This window comes from Actinia tenebrosa, unplaced genomic scaffold, assembly GCF_029948245.1.
Source record: "Actinia tenebrosa isolate PJP-AT-01 unplaced genomic scaffold, QUT_ActTen_1.0 PGA_scaffold5__44_contigs__length_20552954, whole genome shotgun sequence".
Taxonomy (NCBI): Eukaryota; Metazoa; Cnidaria; class Anthozoa; order Actiniaria; family Actiniidae; genus Actinia; species Actinia tenebrosa.
In genome coordinates, this window is record NW_028292582.1 from 9,042,248 (window position 1) to 9,062,095 (window position 19,848).

At 40.0% G+C, this 19,848-nt stretch overlaps 3 protein-coding genes and 1 long non-coding RNA gene across 4 annotated transcripts; 3 read left to right on the forward strand and 1 right to left on the reverse strand.

Moving 5' to 3' along the window:
* Nucleotides 1–9: 9 nt before the first annotated feature.
* On the forward strand, nucleotides 10–3,063 carry LOC148906482 (uncharacterized). The gene has a single exon (XM_089037926.1). It carries the CDS (start codon nucleotides 163–165, stop codon nucleotides 2,866–2,868), a length of 2,706 nt encoding a protein of 901 aa, XP_088894052.1. The 5' UTR covers nucleotides 10–162; the 3' UTR covers nucleotides 2,869–3,063.
* Nucleotides 3,064–5,379: 2,316 nt separating this feature from the next.
* Nucleotides 5,380–19,564, reverse strand: LOC116294996 (uncharacterized). Its single transcript, XM_089037515.1, has 3 exons — nucleotides 19,430–19,564; nucleotides 6,259–6,581; nucleotides 5,380–5,838 (listed from the first exon to the last, which is right to left on the reverse strand). Exons 2-3 carry the CDS (start codon nucleotides 6,554–6,556, stop codon nucleotides 5,555–5,557), a joined length of 582 nt encoding a protein of 193 aa, XP_088893641.1. The 5' UTR covers nucleotides 6,557–6,581; nucleotides 19,430–19,564; the 3' UTR covers nucleotides 5,380–5,554.
* LOC148906483 (uncharacterized) lies at nucleotides 7,165–13,592 on the forward strand. The gene is made up of 3 exons (XM_089038045.1): nucleotides 7,165–7,277; nucleotides 7,345–13,520; nucleotides 13,564–13,592. Exons 2-3 carry the CDS (start codon nucleotides 7,646–7,648, stop codon nucleotides 13,590–13,592), a joined length of 5,904 nt encoding a protein of 1,967 aa, XP_088894171.1. The 5' UTR covers nucleotides 7,165–7,277; nucleotides 7,345–7,645.
* Nucleotides 13,592–14,291, forward strand: LOC148906484 (uncharacterized). The gene is made up of 2 exons (XR_016121266.1): nucleotides 13,592–14,134; nucleotides 14,202–14,291. It is a non-coding gene; the product is annotated as an uncharacterized LOC148906484 (long non-coding RNA).
* Nucleotides 19,565–19,848: the final 284 nt, after the last annotated feature.

The window sequence follows — 19,848 nt, forward strand, 5'->3', positions numbered from 1 at the left end:
AAACGTCCGAAACGTCAGAAAGTTTTTTCATCTTTTCACGGTGTATAATTTACCTTTTCATCATTACTGTTTCATTAGAAACACCGACGCAGCTCACACTAGTTTTTAGCTAGTTATATCTTTTTATTACTATATACTGCGACCATTTTTATTCTATTTCAGATGCCGAACATCATCAAGGAACTCCGCAAGGAAATGGTAAGTTTTTTATTTCCTTTTCCTAACATTAGCTCTAATCTCGCTCTCAAACTCTTTAACCTTACTCTCGCTAAAACACGCTTTGTTAGTCATATCTATTTCATTGGTCGTTGTCTTCATGCTAAAGTCATTCCTGTTGGTTTTCGTGTTAAGTTTCATGCTTCTAATTTTGGTGTCAACTCTACTCAGTATTTTTCCGATGTTTCTTCTGCTTGTTCCACTTTCTCTCGCTCTGTCATGCGTTCCACTATTCGTAGTATGTGCTGTAAACGTGATGCCCTCATTCTTGATACTGCTGCTTGCCTCAGAGACTTGTCTAATGTCTGTCCGGCAGTATTAGTTTCCTCCATTCGTAATCACATTCATACTCTTAACCGCCGTTTGTACCAGTCTTTGTTTGTTACTAAGCGTAATAAGTTTGTGTCTCTTGTTGGTTTTGATCCTTTTACACATGTTGAACATAGCAATCACAATGTCTTCAGTCATTCCGTTGTCACCATTCCTGAAGATTTACCTCTTTCTGATTCTGAGGTTTCAGTTCTTAGCAAGGGTTTGAACTTCGTTCCTCTTGCTAAGAAATCTGATGAATTTCAGGTCAAGAAAGACTCTGAATCTTTTTTTCGCCGTACTCGCCTTAAAGCTTTTTTCTCCGACTCTTCTAACTCTAACTGTGAACGTGATGTCTTTGAGCGCCTTTGTCCTCGTAAGTCTAACTGGGTCCCTCCCGAGGGACAATTTTCTTCTCTTGATCTTTTTGTCAATAAGTGTCGCCGTGATATTTCTAATGTCAATCTTAACCGTAAACTCAGTTATTCTAATCTTTCTAAGGACGAGTGGTTGGCTTTACGTCAATTACGCAATCGTTCTGACATTGTTATTAAGCCCGCTGACAAAGGCGGTGCAGTAGTTGTCTGGCGTTCTGACCTGTATAAACAGGAGGCTTTACGTCAACTCTCTGATACTAATTTTTATTGTGAAGTGGATAAGGATCTTACCCCTGACAATCAAAAATTAGTTAAAGACACTGTTAACTCTTTCATTTCTGATGGCTCTTTACCTTCCACTGCTAAAAACCTTTTTGTTATTACTCCTCGTACTTCTCACGTCTATTTTCTTCCTAAGATTCACAAAGCTAACAACCCTGGCCGTCCTATTGTTTCTGCTTGTAGTTGTCCTACCGAACTCATCTCTAGCTATCTAGATTCTCTCATGCTGCCTATTGTTCAGTCTTTACCTACTTATATTAAGGATACTAATCACGCTCTTAGAATTTTTAATGATTTTCGCTTTCCTGATAACTCTTCTAAGCTTTTGTTTACTATGGATGTCAAATCTTTGTATACTGTTATTCCTAATGATGAGGGCCTTCGTGCTCTTCAGCATTTTTTCGATCTTCGTCTTGTCCTCGAGCCCAGCACTCCCACTTTGTTACGCTTAGCTGAACTTGTTCTTACTCTTAATTGTTTTTCTTTCGGTGATCGGTATTATCGGCAGATAAACGGTGTTGCTATGGGTACTAAGATGGGCCCTAGTTATGCCAATTTGTTTGTTGGTTATATCGAAAACCTTGTTTTTCAACAATATACTGGACCTAAACCTGAGTTTTTTGGACGGTATATTGATGATTGTATTGGTGCTACTTCTTGTTCGCGTAATGACTTAGATTCTTTCATCTCTTTTGTTAACTCTTTTCACCCTGCCTTAGACTTTACGTGGGAGGTTAGTGAAACATCAGTCACTTTCCTTGACATCTTGCTTAGTGTTAATGACGACCGTCTTAGCACTAGTGTCCATTACAAACCTACTGACTCTCATTCTTATTTACTCTACTCGTCTTCTCATCCTAAGCACACTCTTAACGCTATTCCGTTCTCGCAATTTCTTCGTCTTCGTCGTTTGTGTAGTGATGATCTTGATTTTTCTGTTAAATGTTCTGAGATGCGTTCCTTCTTCCTTAAGCGTAATTATCCTGCTCATGTTATTGATCGCGCCATTCGTAAAGTTTCTACTATTGATCGTACCACCGCTCTCACTCCCCACACTCGTCCCTCTAATGACCGCATTCCTTTCACTCTTACGTATCATCCTATTAACATTTCCATTAAACCCATTGTTAACCGCAACTTTTCTCTGCTTGACTCTGATACCCGCACTTCTGCTATTTTCAACAACCGCCCTCTCTTTTCCTATAAACGTGATCGTAATCTCCGTTCTTTCTTGGTCAAGGGAGTTCTTCCCTCTAACAAAGAACCTGGTACTTTTCGCTGTTCTCGTAAACGTTGTTATACTTGTCCTCACATAGTCTCTCACACTTCTGTTGTCGGTCCTAAATCAACTGTTAAAATCACTGACCATTTTGTTTGTACCACTTCTAATGTTGTATATTGTATTAAATGTACCCGCTGTAATCTTTTGTATGTGGGCGAGACTGGCCGCCGTCTTGGTGATCGCATTTGCAATCATCTTTATGATATTCGCAATAACGATCCCACCAAACCAGTTTCCCGCCATTTTAATCTAGCTAACCATTCTCTTTCTGACTTCATTGTTTTCGGTCTTTCTTTGCTTAACGGCAACAATGATTGTCGCAAGACCAAAGAAATGCGGCTTATTCACCTATTGGGCACTCTTAGTCCCAACGGGATTAATGAACGCTTTATTTTCAACTAACCTTTTCTTTTGTCTTTTGATTGTTTGTTTTTGTTTCCTTGCCTACCTTGCTCTCATTGGTTTCTTTTGTCTTATTCTATCTTATATACACTCCTTTCTACCACTTCTTTCTCTTTTACTCCGACGAAGGACTAGCGTCCGAAACGTCAGAAAGTTTTTTCATCTTTTCACGGTGTATAATTTACCTTTTCATCATTACTGTTCCATTTAAAGTTGTTCTCGGTTGAGGCCTATACTTTCAGAAATTCTATCCAATACGTCTTAGTTTCATTTTCTAATAGTAAAAGTAATGATATTACGGCTGACTTACTTTCTCTATAAGATTTTTCCTTTTTCACGTAGTCTCACACAGTTGCATTCTACTAGTAAAAGCAGTTTCTTGGAGTACTGCTGTCAATGTCGTCACGCAACGCTTTATTCGGCTGTGGGGAGACTATTGCTGGTTTTCACATGACGTCATCAAAACATCAAAATCTAAACTATAGATCGTATGAGGACAATTCTCAAGTATGTTTCAGTAGTCAGTGTTATAAGTCACAAGAAAAAATCTCGTATCATTTCGATGTTTGGTTTCCGAGTTATAAAGGTTGAGTTTGTGTCACGCAATACCGTCACATCTATCTAAATAGCGATGAAAATATTAAAATAATTTACTTTAGTCGAAAGATTTTCCCTTAGACACGTTTAAAATATCTATTTAAAGTATGTGTAAGTGAAAAATAGTCAAACATATTAAATATTCCATCATTTTAAGCCTTTAGAATTTCGTCCGCCATGATGGTGTACCAACTTGGAACACCAAGATGGCTGCTCCATACATTTTAACCAAAAATTGCGTCATGTTTATTCGCTTATAGTTCCTCAACGAAATGCTTTACAGCCCTAAAATTTAACCAGTATATGTAGTTTGGACCGCTTTACAAGAATATGAAACTTCTGTTTCATTATAATGCGAATTTACGCTTTTGAAATCCATGATGACGTAGGTGAAAACCAAGAATAGGGATCGTGGTCGCTTTGGGGGGGGGGGGGGGGGGGGGGGGGGTGGAATGACAACAACACATCTTAAATCACAATGAAATTTGGTTTATGAGCTGGTGATGGCAAGAACAACTAAATATTACGCTAAATATCTCGAAAGAGATCTGGTGGCATTGCCATACCATGCCATGATTGCATTAATGCCGCGAGCTAATTTCAGTCACATGAAAACTACACTATTATTGTAATTTACTGAATTAATAGGGTATTTTCTGTGCCGACCTATCTCCTCTTAGACAAATAGTTGAGTTTTCAAGTAACTAGTCTATTTATTATTTTGTTTTTCTCCTCCCAAAGAACGTACTATAAACCAGAGATAATCAAAGACAATGGTCACTTGTTACATCTTGTGGTTAAACAGGAAATGTGTATTATAGAGACGTCATTAATTTGATTCGACAGCTGTCAATCAGTTTGATCAGGTGAATGTATAATCTTTTGATCATGGTATTGGATTAAAATTAAAGATATTAAAAAATTTTCCTCGTGGTACAACATTGGCATCACGTGGTCGATTTGAAATGTACGGATAACATAACAGACGCTACGAAGGCGATTAAAAAATCACAACTACCTCGGTCTACTGGGAAGAGCAGAAGAGGTTGCACCATATTTTTTTTGAGGTTTAAGTGCTTGCTCGATATTATTTGGGGGATTTACGCAACCCCCATCAACTATCTAATGGTCCGTCCCTAATTGGGTAGCATATCATATCGAACAGTAAAAAACAGGGTAAACCACAAGGTAAAGGAAGAAAAACGCGACTTTTATGTCAATAACCTTGAGGAATGTACAGGGAACTCTAAAAGAACTTGGAAAATTATAAACAGTTTGTTAAATCGAAAAACGAAAAATACTGTAATAACAAAGCTTAAGATTCGTGGGACCAAACAAACCTCCTATTATAATTTATTATAATTTATATAAGTTATTTAACAAAAACTTTGTCTCGGTTGGACCAAAATTAGCTGCGTCCTTTCCGACTACGCCACTAGAAATTCAATCTTTCACGTCCTAAAATTTGTCTTTAAACCAGTTAATAAGGAATATATAATTTCTCTGATTAACAAACTGCCTCTTAACAAGGCGTCGGGTCTTGACGGAATTCCCACTTGTATTATTAAGATCTCTGCTCCTTTGATAGCCACCTCTCTTATGGAGATATTTTTAAAATGCATCAATTAGAGAGGGATGATCTTGAAACAAGACGCTTCAGGCGGAAGGTGACAACTATGCATAAGATCATAAATTGTGGAATGCTAAAGTACTCGTGTAACCTATTCCCCTCTATTAACTATGCCTATTCAAAAATGTCTCCGGAGTTCATGACTATGGTCTTCGTGGTTGTCACTCAAATTTATTATTACCACTTCCTAGGACAAACTTTTTAAAAATCGCTTTAAATATAGTGGAGCAGTTGCCTGGAATTCTCTGCCATTAAAGGTACGAGAATCAATAAAAGTCTTCCTGTCAGTTTTAAAAGTATTTTATTAGTAAATTCTTAATTTAGTATTTGTTTGTACATATATATTTCTTATCTTCTCTACCTTTGTCTTGTATGACAAGGCTCTCAGGAAGAGCATTTATAGATATAGATGATGTAATTCCGTGTATAAATAAAGTTTATTATTAGTATTCCAGCTGTTTATCTTGTCTCTGACTGGGACCGCCGGTGCTTTCCATTACATGTATGGAGAAATGCAGGACTTCGAGAGAGTTTGGGTTGTTTTGGCACGTCTCTCCTATTTTTCTCTTGCAGTTGCTGTCTCAGGGCAATTATCGTCTCGTCTTTCTCCTGAAGTCTTTCTGTGAGGTTAGCATTCTTCTCTTTTAGCTGGTTGTTTTCTTGCTTCAAAGCTGCCACGTTCGCTTCAAGCATCTGCTGATGATCGATCTTGCCCTGCAGTTCGAGTTTAAAAGTCTCCATCTCTGGATACGAGAATAAGATAAGAAGTAGTTTAGCCCCTAATTTAATTACCCCATTCACACCTAAACGGGATAAGTTAAACTACGTTTTCATTAGGAAAAAAATTGAGAAACAGAAATATTGTCACAGCAAGACAAAGGATAGTTTACATGCATTATTTCACCAAATATTGTGCAGTGTTCGTAGATAGTTTTCCAAACCTGCTTAGTTAAACAGCTTTTAAACATATTTAAGCCTTGGTGTGAATGGGATATTATAGCCTTTTTGTATTCAGCAAGGGACTGGTATAGAATAAGATCCTTCTGACAAGCAAGCAAGCAAGCGAGCAAGCAACCAACCCACCAACAAACGAATGATTGAATGAACAATGAAATGGGCGAATGAACGAATGAAAAAATTAAAATAGTTTTTGTTCGTCTTACCTCGTTCACCCCATGTAACTATTTCCAGTAGTTCATTCCCCAAAAACCCTTGGACTCTAGATAGTAGCAGCGCCTTGATCAGCATTTTCAAGCCATCCTTTCTCTTCATTATTATGACTAATAAAGTTTCAGCCTTTTCTTTGGAGGTACCTAATGCGTATATTTTTTCTTTATCATGATCGCTCAACGCACCCTCTTGATACAGGTAGCCCAAAAGGTTGTGTACTTCCAAGGTCTCGAGAAGTCGAACGTAATTTTTCTGAATTATTTTATTGTCTTGTTCGTTCATCACATCCATCTTCGTACATCAGAAAGCAGCCAAACTAATAAAAGAAACGTGTGCTTTTAAGGACGTTCACAAGCATTGTTTGCGCGCATCCTCTCTACGCAGGCACCGCGGAAGTACGCTTGCGATCGCCCTATCGTACTGGTCAGCGGCGTCTCAAAACAACTCACAAAATGGCGGACTAGGAAAGAAGACGCGTATACCGCTGACCATAATGATCGAGCTCTTTTTTATTTCGTTTTTGGGAAGTACTTGGTAATACCTAACGTTCGAGGAAGAATAAAAAGAATTTGACGATGGAGTCAAATCGAAATTAAATATTTTGTGCATAATTGAAAGGTTCCAAGTTAATAATGTTTCAAATCTCAACACAGGAAACCCAGAGTACTTTATTGATTTATTTGTTCAACTACAGCCGGGCTCGCCGGGCTCCCTGTGTCTCAGCCGGTGTGTCTGAGTCCATTGGCCATCCGTTGGTCTCGTGACCCATCTCCATAGAAAGTTAGGAAAATAATGAACGAATACTCAAAATACAAGGATAAAGAGGCAATGCGTACTAGTAAAAGCTAATCAGAACTTAAATATATTTTTTGTCTTTAAAAAAATCGAGTATTAATGTAGACGACAACTATTTGATTTCCTAATTAGCGTAGGTTATTAATATTCATAAGTTGAAATTATGGGATGTAAGCCGGGACAGGCAGCAAGACGATCGTAATACGTACACCATATGGTATGTCAAGATTATATTTGATTTTCCGTAAGATATAGGCTTTTAATTTGTAACTTTTTATTTCTAGTGAACCTCGTAATTATAAATCTGTCTATTGTGAATGAAATAACTGAAGAACATCAAGATTATCGAGAATTAAATCGCTGATATAATCGACGAGCGTTTTGCGTTGTGTACCCATTACCGAATTAGATGTCCCCACTGAACGAAAGAAGATGTCCGCTACATTATTGTTCACATATGTCATTCACCGACTGATGGACATTTATTAAGCTTGATTCTGCAGTTATCCAGCGTTTATTTCATCTCCGAAGAGTGTTTACAAGAATCGTACGGCTTGTGAATTCCTCGAATTTCCATGTGCAGCGATGGATGATGACACAGGAAGCCCGCCGGCAAGACGCAAGAAGCCCGCTGATCGTGAAAGTTGTGACGGAGTGAGAGAAGAGAGAGCTGAAGCTCTAAGACGCTCAAGATCGGGATATATTGGCCAATTGACAAAGAATTATCGAAATATAAAAGAAGTGATGAAATCAGAGAATTTCAATGATATTGATACCGTTCTGAGGATAAGGCAGAAAATATTGAACACATTTGATAACTTCGAACGGTGTTGTCAACAGCACTTAGAATGCTTGAAGGAACAGTTGGATATTGAAGAAGCTGAAGGCATTTACAGTAGAGAGCTAGAAGCTAAAAAAGACATTGAGGGAGAAATTGATGCGTGGACCCACCGGAACAAAAGACCGTTCATTGACTTTGATCTGCCTCTTGTCGAACCCTGCGATTCTAGTAGCCAAGCAGGCTCTAACGAAAGTTCCCAATCAAGTACAGCAACGAAGTTAAAGTTGAAAGCGAGGGCAGATCAAGCTGTTGCCGAGCTTAAGATTAGACAGTTGAAGGAAGAGCAAGAATTGCAAGAAAGAATTGAAGAGATGACGATGAAATTGCGGTTAGAGGAGGCAATTCAAGTCAATAAAATAAAACGTCGACACACATTACTAAAAGCTCAACACGAAATGGAACAAAGAAACACTGAACTAAAAATCTATGAAAGGGCCGAACGAGTTGAGCTATACAATTTTTACGACGACGACGACGACGTGTTACCTGGTTCAAACCCCTTTGGCTCCACACCAAGAAGTGCCCCAAAGGAATCGACTAGAGTTGCAGACTTTAGACAGCGCCTCCCTGTGAACCCGTTTGCAACTCCGATAACACCGATCTCCACTAACCCATTCGCAGCCCCGATGGCCCAGACGCCTGGCAGTTCGTTAGCAACACCGACAAGGGGAAGCTCAAGTAACCCGTTTACGACGACAGAATGGCCTGATGTAGTACACAGGAAGCCCAAACCGAAGTTTGTTCATGCTGCACATGCACCGACACCACAGGCATGGCTGGACCTGAACACACCCGAGTTCTACGTCGCTGATTATGATAACCGTCTAAGCGACACTGCCAATAACGATGAACCACCTAAGCCAGCAGTCCATGAGAAGGTCCTCAGTCAACTGATAAAGCAGCAAGAAAGGATCACCAGCGCCATGACCAACGCTTTAATGCTTCCTAAACCAGAGCTATTAACCTTTGATGGAAACCCATTACACTACTGGAGGTTTATTCGCAACTACGAACAGAACATTGAAGCAAAGACTGAGGATAACGGAGAACGATTGAATTATTTACTGCAATATTGTACGGGCAAGGCGAAAGAAGTGATCAAGAACTGTGTAGTATTGGACTCTACCGACGGCTACCTCACAGCACGAACGTTATTGCTTGAAAGATTCGGCGAACCTTATGTCATAGCCACGGCCTACATTGATCTTGTAACTGAGGGACCCCCGCTGAGGGCGTCTGATAGACAAGGCCTGCAAGTTTTCGCCGATAAGTTAAAGGACTGTGAATTAACTCTACGTGCCGTTGGATATTGTGACGACTTGAACAATGCTGACAACTTGAAGAAAATAGCAGAACGTTTCCCTGTCCACCTAAAGGCTAGGTGGCTCGAGAAGGCTAGAGTGATACGAAGCGGAGGAAGAAAACCCAGCATAGACCATATGTCCGAATTTTTGTCTGAGAGAGCAAAGGCCGCAAATGATCCTGTTTTCGGACAGATTATGGACTCAAAGGACACGTCCAGGGACAGAATGCGACCCCGAAGTAAACCGTTTCAGAACACGCCAAGGCCGCCAAGAGCTACCACCCTAGCGACACACCAAGCAGAAACGCCGAAAGTGACGGCAACAACAAAGGATTCACAATTAGCTTCGAGGGCCGCATATACTTTAAACGACCAGGTAAAGTGTGGTCTTTGTGCCCAAGCACATCTTCTCACAAGCTGCGATGAATTTAAGAAGAAGACGCAAGGTGAAAGAATGAAGTTTGTTCGAGACAAAGGGTTATGTGACAACAGCCTTAAGCGAGGACATAGAGCAAAGAATTGCTATCAGAAAAAACAGTGTGAAGTGGATTCCTGTGAGGGAAAACACCACACGTTGCTGCATCCACCGAACAGCTCTAACCTTAATCAACAGCCGAGCCAGGATTCAAGTAACAATACGAACAGTGCTAAAAATTATAATGTCGTCAAGGCTGATAGCGTAAACAGCGTCGATGTTCTTGCCAAGGAGAAAAGAGTATGTCTTCCAATCGTGCCCGTAAAGGTTCGTGGAAAGAAAGGTCAGAGATCTGTTGTCACCTACGCTCTTTTGGACCAGGGATCCGACACGACATTGTGCGAGAAACGCCTAATAGAACAGCTGGGAATCGAAGGCGCCGAACGAACATTCTCGTTGACAACTATCGAAAAGGCAAACGTTCAGCGAAAGGGATTAACCGCGAGTTTGGAAGTTACAGCTCTTGACTCAGACAATGTCGTCGAGATACCGACCGTATGGACAGTCAAAAAATTGCACATCACTACAGAAGGTGCACCCAGAGATGAAGACATTCGTAGGTGGCCACATCTAGCAGAAATACAAATACCTGAAATAGACACTGATGAAGTTACTTTACTCATCGGCAATGATACGCCTGAAGCCTTTTGGGCGTTAGAAGAGAAACGAGGACAACGGAAGGAACCGTATGCGGTCAAGACACTCCTTGGATGGACCATCGTAGGACCGATGACTGAGTCTACGCATCAACAAAGCTTGAACGCACACTACATATCTTCCCATGGTGATGAGCTTAAGGCTCAAGTTGAAAGATTCTGGAGGACCGATTTCGGAGATGCAGTACTAAGTTCCGAAGAATGCATGTCAGCAGAAGATAAAAGAGCGTTGTCTATCATGCAGGAAAGCACGGTTTTATCTGAGGGTCACTACCAAATGGCCCTGCCGTGGAGAAACAGCAGTTATTGTACATTGAACAATCGACCGATGGCTGAGTTTAGACTTGCAACATTAAAACAAAGATTCCTGAACGATCCTGGACTTTATGAGAAATACAAAGAAGTTATAGATGACCATCTGACTAAGGGCTATGCCCGTCGCCTTCCCAACGAGAATTTTGACCAGAAGAGAGTGTGGTACCTACCCCACCATGCTGTGATTACCCCCAAGAAGCCACGCGTGGTATTCGACTGCGCCGCCAAATGGAAAGGCATGTCATTAAATGACCAACTATTGCAAGGACCTGATCAAACGAACAGTCTCGTAGGCGTCCTTACTAGATTTCGCGAAGAGCCCATAGCACTAGCAGCAGATATCGAAGCTATGTTTTTGCAAGTCAAGGTTGAGCCCAAGGACTGTGACATGCTTAGATTCCTTTGGTGGCCTGATGGAGATCTTAGTCAACAGCCAGCAAATTTTCAAATGCTAGTCCACATTTTCGGTGCAACGTCTTCGCCAAGTTGTGCGAATTTTGCACTCAGAAAAACAGCTGACGACAATCAAACCGAATTTGATGATGAGATTGTGAACATCGTGCATAGGAACTTCTATGTGGATGATATGCTGAAGTCGACAAGTACTGTTGAAGGCGCTATACGAACTGCATCTGAAGTGACTGAACTGCTACGACGAGGAGGATTTCGTCTCACAAAGTGGATGAGCAATAGTAAAGAAGTCCTCAAGTCGATACCTGAATCTGAAAGAGCTAAGGCTGTAAAGGAACTAGACTTTGAACGATTTCCGACGGAAAGAGCCTTAGGAGTTGAATGGGATGTCGAGAAAGATTGCATCGGATTTAAGACACAGGTAAAGGAAAGGCCTCTTACAAGACGTGGGATGTTATCCATAACGAGTTCTGTGTATGATCCATTGGGTATCGCTGCTCCATTCGTCCTGTTAGCCAAGCTAATCTTGCAAGAACTTTGTAGACAGCAATTAAAATGGGATGACCCAATCCCTGAACATAACCTCGTTGAGTGGAAGAGATGGCTAGAAGACCTACCAAGACTGTCAAATGTGAAGCTACCGAGATGCTTGAAGTCACCTGACCTTGGAAACATCGTCACCTATGAATTGCACCATTTCGCAGATGCTTCCCAGTCAGCTTATGGCACCGTATCGTACCTGCGGATGGTTGACATTAATGGGGAAGTACATTGTTCGTTCCTGAACGGGAAGTCAAGGCTCGCTCCTGTAAAACCAGTGACCATTCCTCGCTTAGAACTATCGGCGGCCGTTGTAGCAGTCAAAATTGATAAGATGTTAACAGCCGAGCTAGATCTGCCGCTGACTGAGTCGACGTTCTGGACTGACTCTACAACAGTGCTTCAATACATCAACAACTTCTCAAGACGATTCAACATCTTCGTGGCACATCGGATTGCTATCATTCACGAATTTTCTACCCCCAAGCAGTGGAGATATGTGAATACCAAAGACAATCCTGCGGATGATGCGTCCAGAGGTTTGACCGCGGAGAAAATTACAGGAGACGAAGGAAGGCGATGGTTGTGCGGCCCTGAGTTTTTATGGAAAGGCCAAGATTCGTGGCCAGCACCAGTTCTCAAGATATCTGAGGTACCAAGTGACGACCCAGAAGTGAAGAGAGAGAGACAGGTCTATATGGCACAGCAAAGGGACTCAAAGAACTTCCTGCAACGAATGTACGAGCATTACTCTGATTGGTATCGCTTAAAGGTGGCCATTGCCTGGATGCTGAGATTCAGAAACTACTTCGTAAACAAGTTAAGAAGTTCAAAGCATGATTTTGAAGTTAAGCCTGCTACAAGAGGAAGAATAACTGTGAAAGAGATTCGAGAAGCAGAAGTTGCAATTATCAAGGATGTACAAGGCCAAGGCTTCACAAGGGAAGTGAATATCTTGAGCAAACAGATTGAGAAGTCGAAAGTCAAAGTTTCCACAAGAGAGAAACCCCTACCAAAGGCAAGTTGCATTTTCAAGCTAGCCCCCGTGCTTAAAGGAGGAGTTTTATTAGTTGGAGGCCGCTTAGAGAACGCCCCAATTTCTGATGCAGCCAAACATCCACCAATTCTACCGAAGAACCACCCTGTCTGCGAGCTTGTTATTAGACATTATCACCAACTGTACGGCCACGCTGGAAGAGAACACCTACTGGCCCTTGTAAGACAGCGATATTGGATAGTAAGCGCAAGATCCTTAATTAGACGTGTGCTGACGACATGCTTTGACTGCCGAAGACGTAAGGCCCCGCCTATATCCCAACAGATGGCAAACTTGCCAGTTGACAGGCTCACCCCTGACGAACCACCATTTTCATTTGTTGGAACAGACTTCTTTGGTCCATTCTTAGTGAAAAGAGGTCGGAGCACAGAGAAACGGTATGGATGCATTTTCACTTGTTTAACATCACGAGCCGTACATCTAGAGGTTGCTCATAGCTTGGAAGCAGATTCCTTCATCAATGCGTTGCAGCGGTTCATGAATCGCAGAGGAAGACCCATCGAAATCAGAAGCGACAATGGCACTAACTATAAGGGTGGTGAGAGAGAGCTACGCAAATCTTTACAAGAATGGAATGTTCAGAAGATCGAGAGTTTCCTAAAACAGAGAGAAATCGTCTGGAAGTTTAATCCCCCAGGAGCCAGCAGCATGGGTGGAATATGGGAGAGAATCATAAGATCTGTAAAGTCCATTTTAAGGGCCCTGTTGAGGGAGCAAGTTACTACAGACGAAGTCCTGTTGACTTTAATGACGCAAGTGGAGGCCATTCTTAACAGTAGGCCGTTGACAACTTGCAGTGATGATCCCAAGGACGACTCCCCTTTAACGCCTAACCATATCCTGTTACTGCGTCCAGGAGCGAGTATGCCTCTAGGTGTATTCACGGCTTCTGATAACTATGGCAGACGTCGATGGAGACAGTGTCGATATCTAGCCAATCTGTTCTGGCGCCGTTGGCTCAAAGAGTACCTACCAACTTTACAATTGAGGCAGAAATGGATCTCCCCACAAAGGAACCTAGCGAAAGGTGATGTTGTTTTGGTGGTGGACGAGACCGTTAAACGGGGCCAGTGGCCTCTGGCATGTGTACTAGAAGTTTACAAGGCAAGGGAGGGACTTGTACGCTCCGCAAGAGTCAAGACGTCTAAGACAGAGTTGGTCCGTCCCATTCACAAATTGTGCTTGCTGGAAGGAGTTGATTAAAGCCTCAAGAATCAAGGAAGCACTGTTAGCGAATTACACAAGAACATTGTTGAGTTAATTGATAATTGTGCTATGAAACCAAATTAATTTGTTATTGTCGTCAGGACAATGATTTAAGAAATGATCCATAAGAAATGCCTCATTTGGGGCCAGTAATGTAGACGACAACTATTTGATTTCCTAATTAGCGTAGGTTATTAATATTCATAAGTTGAAATTATGGGATGTAAGCCGGGACAGGCAGCAAGACGATCGTAATACGTACACCATATGGTATGTCAAGATTATATTTGATTTTCCGTAAGATATAGGCTTTTAATTTGTAACTTTTTATTTCTAGTGAACCTCGTAATTATAAATCTGTCTATTGTGAATGAAATAACTGAAGAACATCAAGATTATCGAGAATTAAATCGCTGATATAATCGACGAGCGTTTTGCGTTGTGTACCCATTACCGAATTAGATGTCCCCACTGAACGAAAGAAGATGTCCGCTACAATTAATATGATAATGTAATGAGTTCTGCAGATGATAGACCTAATAAGCCGACTTGTCCGACCGTGAATAGTACTCGCGTGCAGCCGTTTAGTCAATTCTATTTTAAACTAACATTTCCTTATCATTTTCTTACAAATTTTCTTAAGAAAGCCTTTAATAGAAAATAATACGCTATGCATTGAATATAACATAAATATAACATAAAAAAAACGGAATATTTGAAATGATACGTAATACGTTTCGTAGCCTCCTTTGCAGACGCTTTTTGTGTATAAATTAGCTGGCAAAGGTTAAATCTTAACAGAAATGCAAATTATTGAACCAAATAAATCCGAACTTTGCTTAGAAATTAATAAAAATGATCAGTTAATGCTATAAATGCTACTATACAAAAGCACTGATTCATGAACTGACTGTGAATATAAACAAGCGCTCCAGGCTTAAAACCGGCATTATTTTTGTTTTGTTAAAGCTTTAAGAGGGCGTCTCTGTAACAGCGTGCCACTCGATCTGGGCTCGAAAAATAGATTTCTTTTATATTCCTACCATCGAAAGTACTATCTATCCTCACTACAAAATTGCAGTTAGAATTGTTCTAAATTCTTTTTTCCACCCGCTATGCGAATTTTTGTCCATCGACCCCAAACCAGTGAAAGACGCCGATTTTCGAGGTCGGCCGAGGGCTATTTTCAAAGTCTGTTTTCTCGGGTTTCTCTGCACATAAAAGCTAATTTTTCTATCCAGAACTTTAGTCTAGTGTAACTTCTGCATAAAAACAGTAATAGTTTTTTTTGGAATGCGCGAATTCTGAAAAATAATCCTAACTGATCGAGACTACTGAAAGCGTGACATGGAAAGCTAAGATTATGAGACCTCGAATATTGCAAATTTCTCATTTGTGGCACCTAATCCAGCCCTAAAATATCATTCAACCTCGAGATAAGAAGCTATTTTATAGATGTGTGCAATAAAATTTGCGGCACATTGCGTTTCTACGAAATAAGCTAAGTTTCAAATTGTTCTATTTTCAGTTATTTCCTTGCGTGACACGACAGGTCGTTGGGTCTGTGACGGCTACTTCTTTGCTCATTATCCTCAATACCATTACCTAAAATATAATATGATGAATTAAACCTTAACTTTACAATATTTGTTCCATTATAAAAGATTTCAATGATCTACGGCTTCATTTAATAGTGTTTCTATAAGTTGTTTTGAAATTCCACCGCACAGTAATTTTTTATATTTGAATATCTCGAGCTCCGCGGGAGGTCAATCGTTATTTGTTTATTTAATTATAGTAAATTTAGTAAAGAAATCCTCGCTTAGTAATATCTCGAAACACCCTAAAAAGATCCAAAACTGAGAACTGTTCTTGCCTGTAGAGCTGAATATTTCTAGTTTTTTTAGTTGAAGGTAATATATCATTCATATCATTGTAAGTAAAGGATGTACGTGCCCGCGTTAGTAGCGTTAATCACTGTGTTATTGATCAACTCTATACTTATATTAGTAGTACTTGGAATACTGAATCTATGTCTTTGTACTAAATACTAGTGAGCTAGACTAGGACGTCTAAATTGAAGACTCTTGCAAAAAAACAAATGAAATAAAATAAAACAAAATAAAACAATGCATAATAATTTTTTAAAAATATACATCTTTTAAATATAATACAAATAACCATTATTACAAATACAAATATATATCTAAGAGCGAAATTCAGTCAGAGAGAAATTAAACTATATCGATGGGCTCCGCCGAGAACCAGACGAAGCTTCATATATATCACTTGTTCAAGAGACACCTTCAACACTTATCATGAGCTGGGCTCTAAAACCAAGAACCGGATCGAGCTGCTCGTTTTACAGAAAATGTGCGGTCGTATTTGACAGCAAAGTTTAACCTGGGTGAGAGGACTGGTAGAAAAGCAGACCCTGAACAAGTTGCCGCGGAAATGCGGTGCGCGAGAAATGAGAACGATGAAAGGCGCTTTGAAAGAGAAGAATGGCTATCGAAGACCCAGATTGCAGGATTCTTTTCACGTCTTTCCACTTCGCGAAAAAAATCCACAGTACGAGATATTACCGTGACCAGTCCTCAGGAAAATGAACGATCTTTGGTAGAAGAGGAAGATATTCAGGATGTAATACCAGAGTCAGAACGTATGAATCTGTTCAAGGGCGGATCCAGGACGGGGGGAGGGGGGCAAAGTGGGGCTGAAGCCCCCCCTTCAGCAGAAAAAAACGATACTTTTTATATTGTTTTCCGTTGTGTTGACGAAAGAAACTCAATTAGACCCCCCCCAAACTCAATTAGCCCCCCCTTGCTGTTACAAGAAATTGATCATGAGCATAGCATATTGGCCTGCAACACCCCATTATGACACGTACGATCTTTGCGCCTACTATATCAAAGAAACAAGATCTCAGCCTTCAATGTTGCAATGCTTAAAAAAAATACTTAATCACTTTGAAGTACAGTTTAGATCTAAAGACCTTAAGGCAGAGCTCTTGCGTTTGGTTGGGGAAGTCATTAAGGAATGCAAGTGTTCTCCGCAGTAGAATCAGTAGTGCTAGCTAGCTATACCGCAAACCGGTTGGCTCAGCTAGTTGGCTTAGCATTGGGACTTTCGTGGGGAGGTCGTGGCTCGAGTCCCAGCCGGACCAACACTCAGGGTCTTAAAATAACTGAGAAGAGAGTGCTGCCGGTTAGGCTTTCAAGTGGCTCAGATGACCACTTTAAATGGCGGTCTCGTCCCTCCACAATCATCATTACTAACCAACATCGGAGGGACGTAAAAGAACCACTGAGAACGTAAAGAAACCCGGGCAGTGATCACCCTCAGTGCCTACACTTCATACTAACCATCTCTCATGCTTGTAAATTGCATAAAAAGCAATCTGTCATTAACAACTCAATGTAAAGCGCCTTTGATTAAATTCATATAGAAAAGGCGCTATATAAATTCATAAGATCATTGTAAGCATTTAATCTTAGTTCAGTGAGTACACGACAGGGGCGGTGGAAGCTGAACATTATCCATTGGAGGACTAGGAGGAGCACGTCAAAACAGCCTGTACTGATTGACTGTTTTAAAATCGCCTTGAAGATGATGTTAGTTCCGAACTCATATAGATAAACAAATAATTTGCTTTTGTAATGAAGATGATGATGATGATGATCATGATAATAATGATAATGATAATAATGATTTATTAAATTATAATAATAACAATAACGATGATTATAATAATGATAATGATAATCACAACAAAACAACAACAAAAGAAAAGGCCGTCCAATAAAAACATCAATAAGATCAATCTACCAAAGATTTCAGAAATATCAACAACCATCACAGATTTTGAAAGAATGCTTTAGACGCAACTCATAATGGCTTGGCTTCAAAGTAGTTGGACTTACTCGAGTAGAGTGAGAGCTGAATGTTTCTCTAAGAGAAATGAGCATTGATTGATTCATTGATTGAATAATGATAATAATAATAATGGTTTATTTGAAGCATATCTACAGAGTAGCTCTATGTCTTCAAAATTATTGGAGGAGCCAGTACCCGCAACCCCCACTTCCGAACCACCGCCCCTGTATGATCATAATTTTCACAATCACTTGTTCTGTAGTTATGAATGAATTCATACGTTTGATTGCACCTGTTGCAAAAATCGTCATCTCAGCCGAAGAACAGTCAAGACTGCAAAGTATTTTTCGAAAAAATGATAGTATATGGAGTTCGAAAATATCGGAAGGACGAAATACCTTTTCACAATAGAAAATGATGGATAATTTATAAAGGAAATAAACGTTGAGAACGTTAAATGACTAGTGACAAAGATATCAATGATATATTTCTTACAACGTAAAAAAACTAGAAATATTCAGCTCTACAGGCAAGAACAGTTCTCAGTTTTGGATCTTTTTAGGGTGTTTCGAGATATTACTAAGCGAGGATTTCTTTACTAAATTTACTATAATTAAATAAACAAATAACGATTGACCTCCCGCGGAGCTCGAGATATTCAAATATAAAAAATTACTGTGCGGTGGAATTTCAAAACAACTTATAGAAACACTATTAAATGAAGCCGTAGATCATTGAAATCTTTTATAATGGAACAAATATTGTAAAGTTAAGGTTTAATTCATCATATTATACTTTAGGTAATGGTTTGAGGATAATGAGCAAAGAAGTAGCCGTCACAGACCCAACGACCTGTCGTGTCACGCAAGGAAATAACTGAAAATAGAACAATTTGAAACTTAGCTTATTTCGTAGAAACGCAATGTGCCGCAAATTTTATTGCACACATCTATAAAATAGCTTCTTATCTCGAGGTTGAATGATATTTTAGGGCTGGATTAGGTGCCACAAATGAGAAATTTGCAATATTCGAGGTCTCATAATCTTAGCTTTCCATGTCACGCTTTCAGTAGTCTCGATCAGTTAGGATTATTTTTCAGAATTCGCGCATTCCAAAAAAAACTATTACTGTTTTTATGCAGAAGTTACACTAGACTAAAGTTCTGGATAGAAAAATTAGCTTTTATGTGCAGAGAAACCCGAGAAAACAGACTTTGAAAATAGCCCTCGGCCGACCTCGAAAATCGGCGTCTTTCACTGGTTTGGGGTCGATGGACAAAAATTCGCATAGCGGGTGGAAAAAAGAATTTAGAACAATTCTAACTGCAATTTTGTAGTGAGGATAGATAGTACTTTCGATGGTAGGAATATAAAAGAAATCTATTTTTCGAGCCCAGATCGAGTGGCACGCTGTTACAGAGACGCCCTCTTAAGAGTTCCTATAGATCCAGTTGGATACTGAAGAGTCTTGAAAGAATTCAGAATTCACTTATGATGTAAATCACGACCGATTTTGAAATTCTGTTCTCGCTCACAATGCCTCCACTCCGATCGACTTCCCGACCTTCATCCAGAATAATATCCATTTAAAGTTGTTCCCGGTTGAGGCCCATACTTTCAGAAATTCTATCCAATACGTCTTAGTTTCATTTTTTACTAGTAAAAGTAATAATATTACGGCTGACTTACTTTTTCTTTAAGATTTTCCCTTCTTCACGTAGTCTCACTCATCTGCACACTTCCTTGGAATACCGGGAAATACCCTAATTCATAATGACGTCACATCAAAACAAACCATTGTTTTAATGCTAGGCATCATGTCGCTGGAGGGGGATGGAATATAATGACAACAACACATCTTAAATTACAATGAAATTTGGTTTATGAGCTGGTGATGGCAAGAACAACTAAATATTACGCTAAATATCTCGAAAGAAGAGAATTAAGCTTAAATTTAGTCTAAATTTTTACATTTTAGCCGATGTAAACAAACCGTGACGTCCTTCACCCTGTGTGCATATGAGTATATGAATGGGGAAATGGGAGGAGGCATGTCTAAGGGAACAGGAAAGACTGATTTCATTTTTTGTCTTCCCCCGTGTGTAATC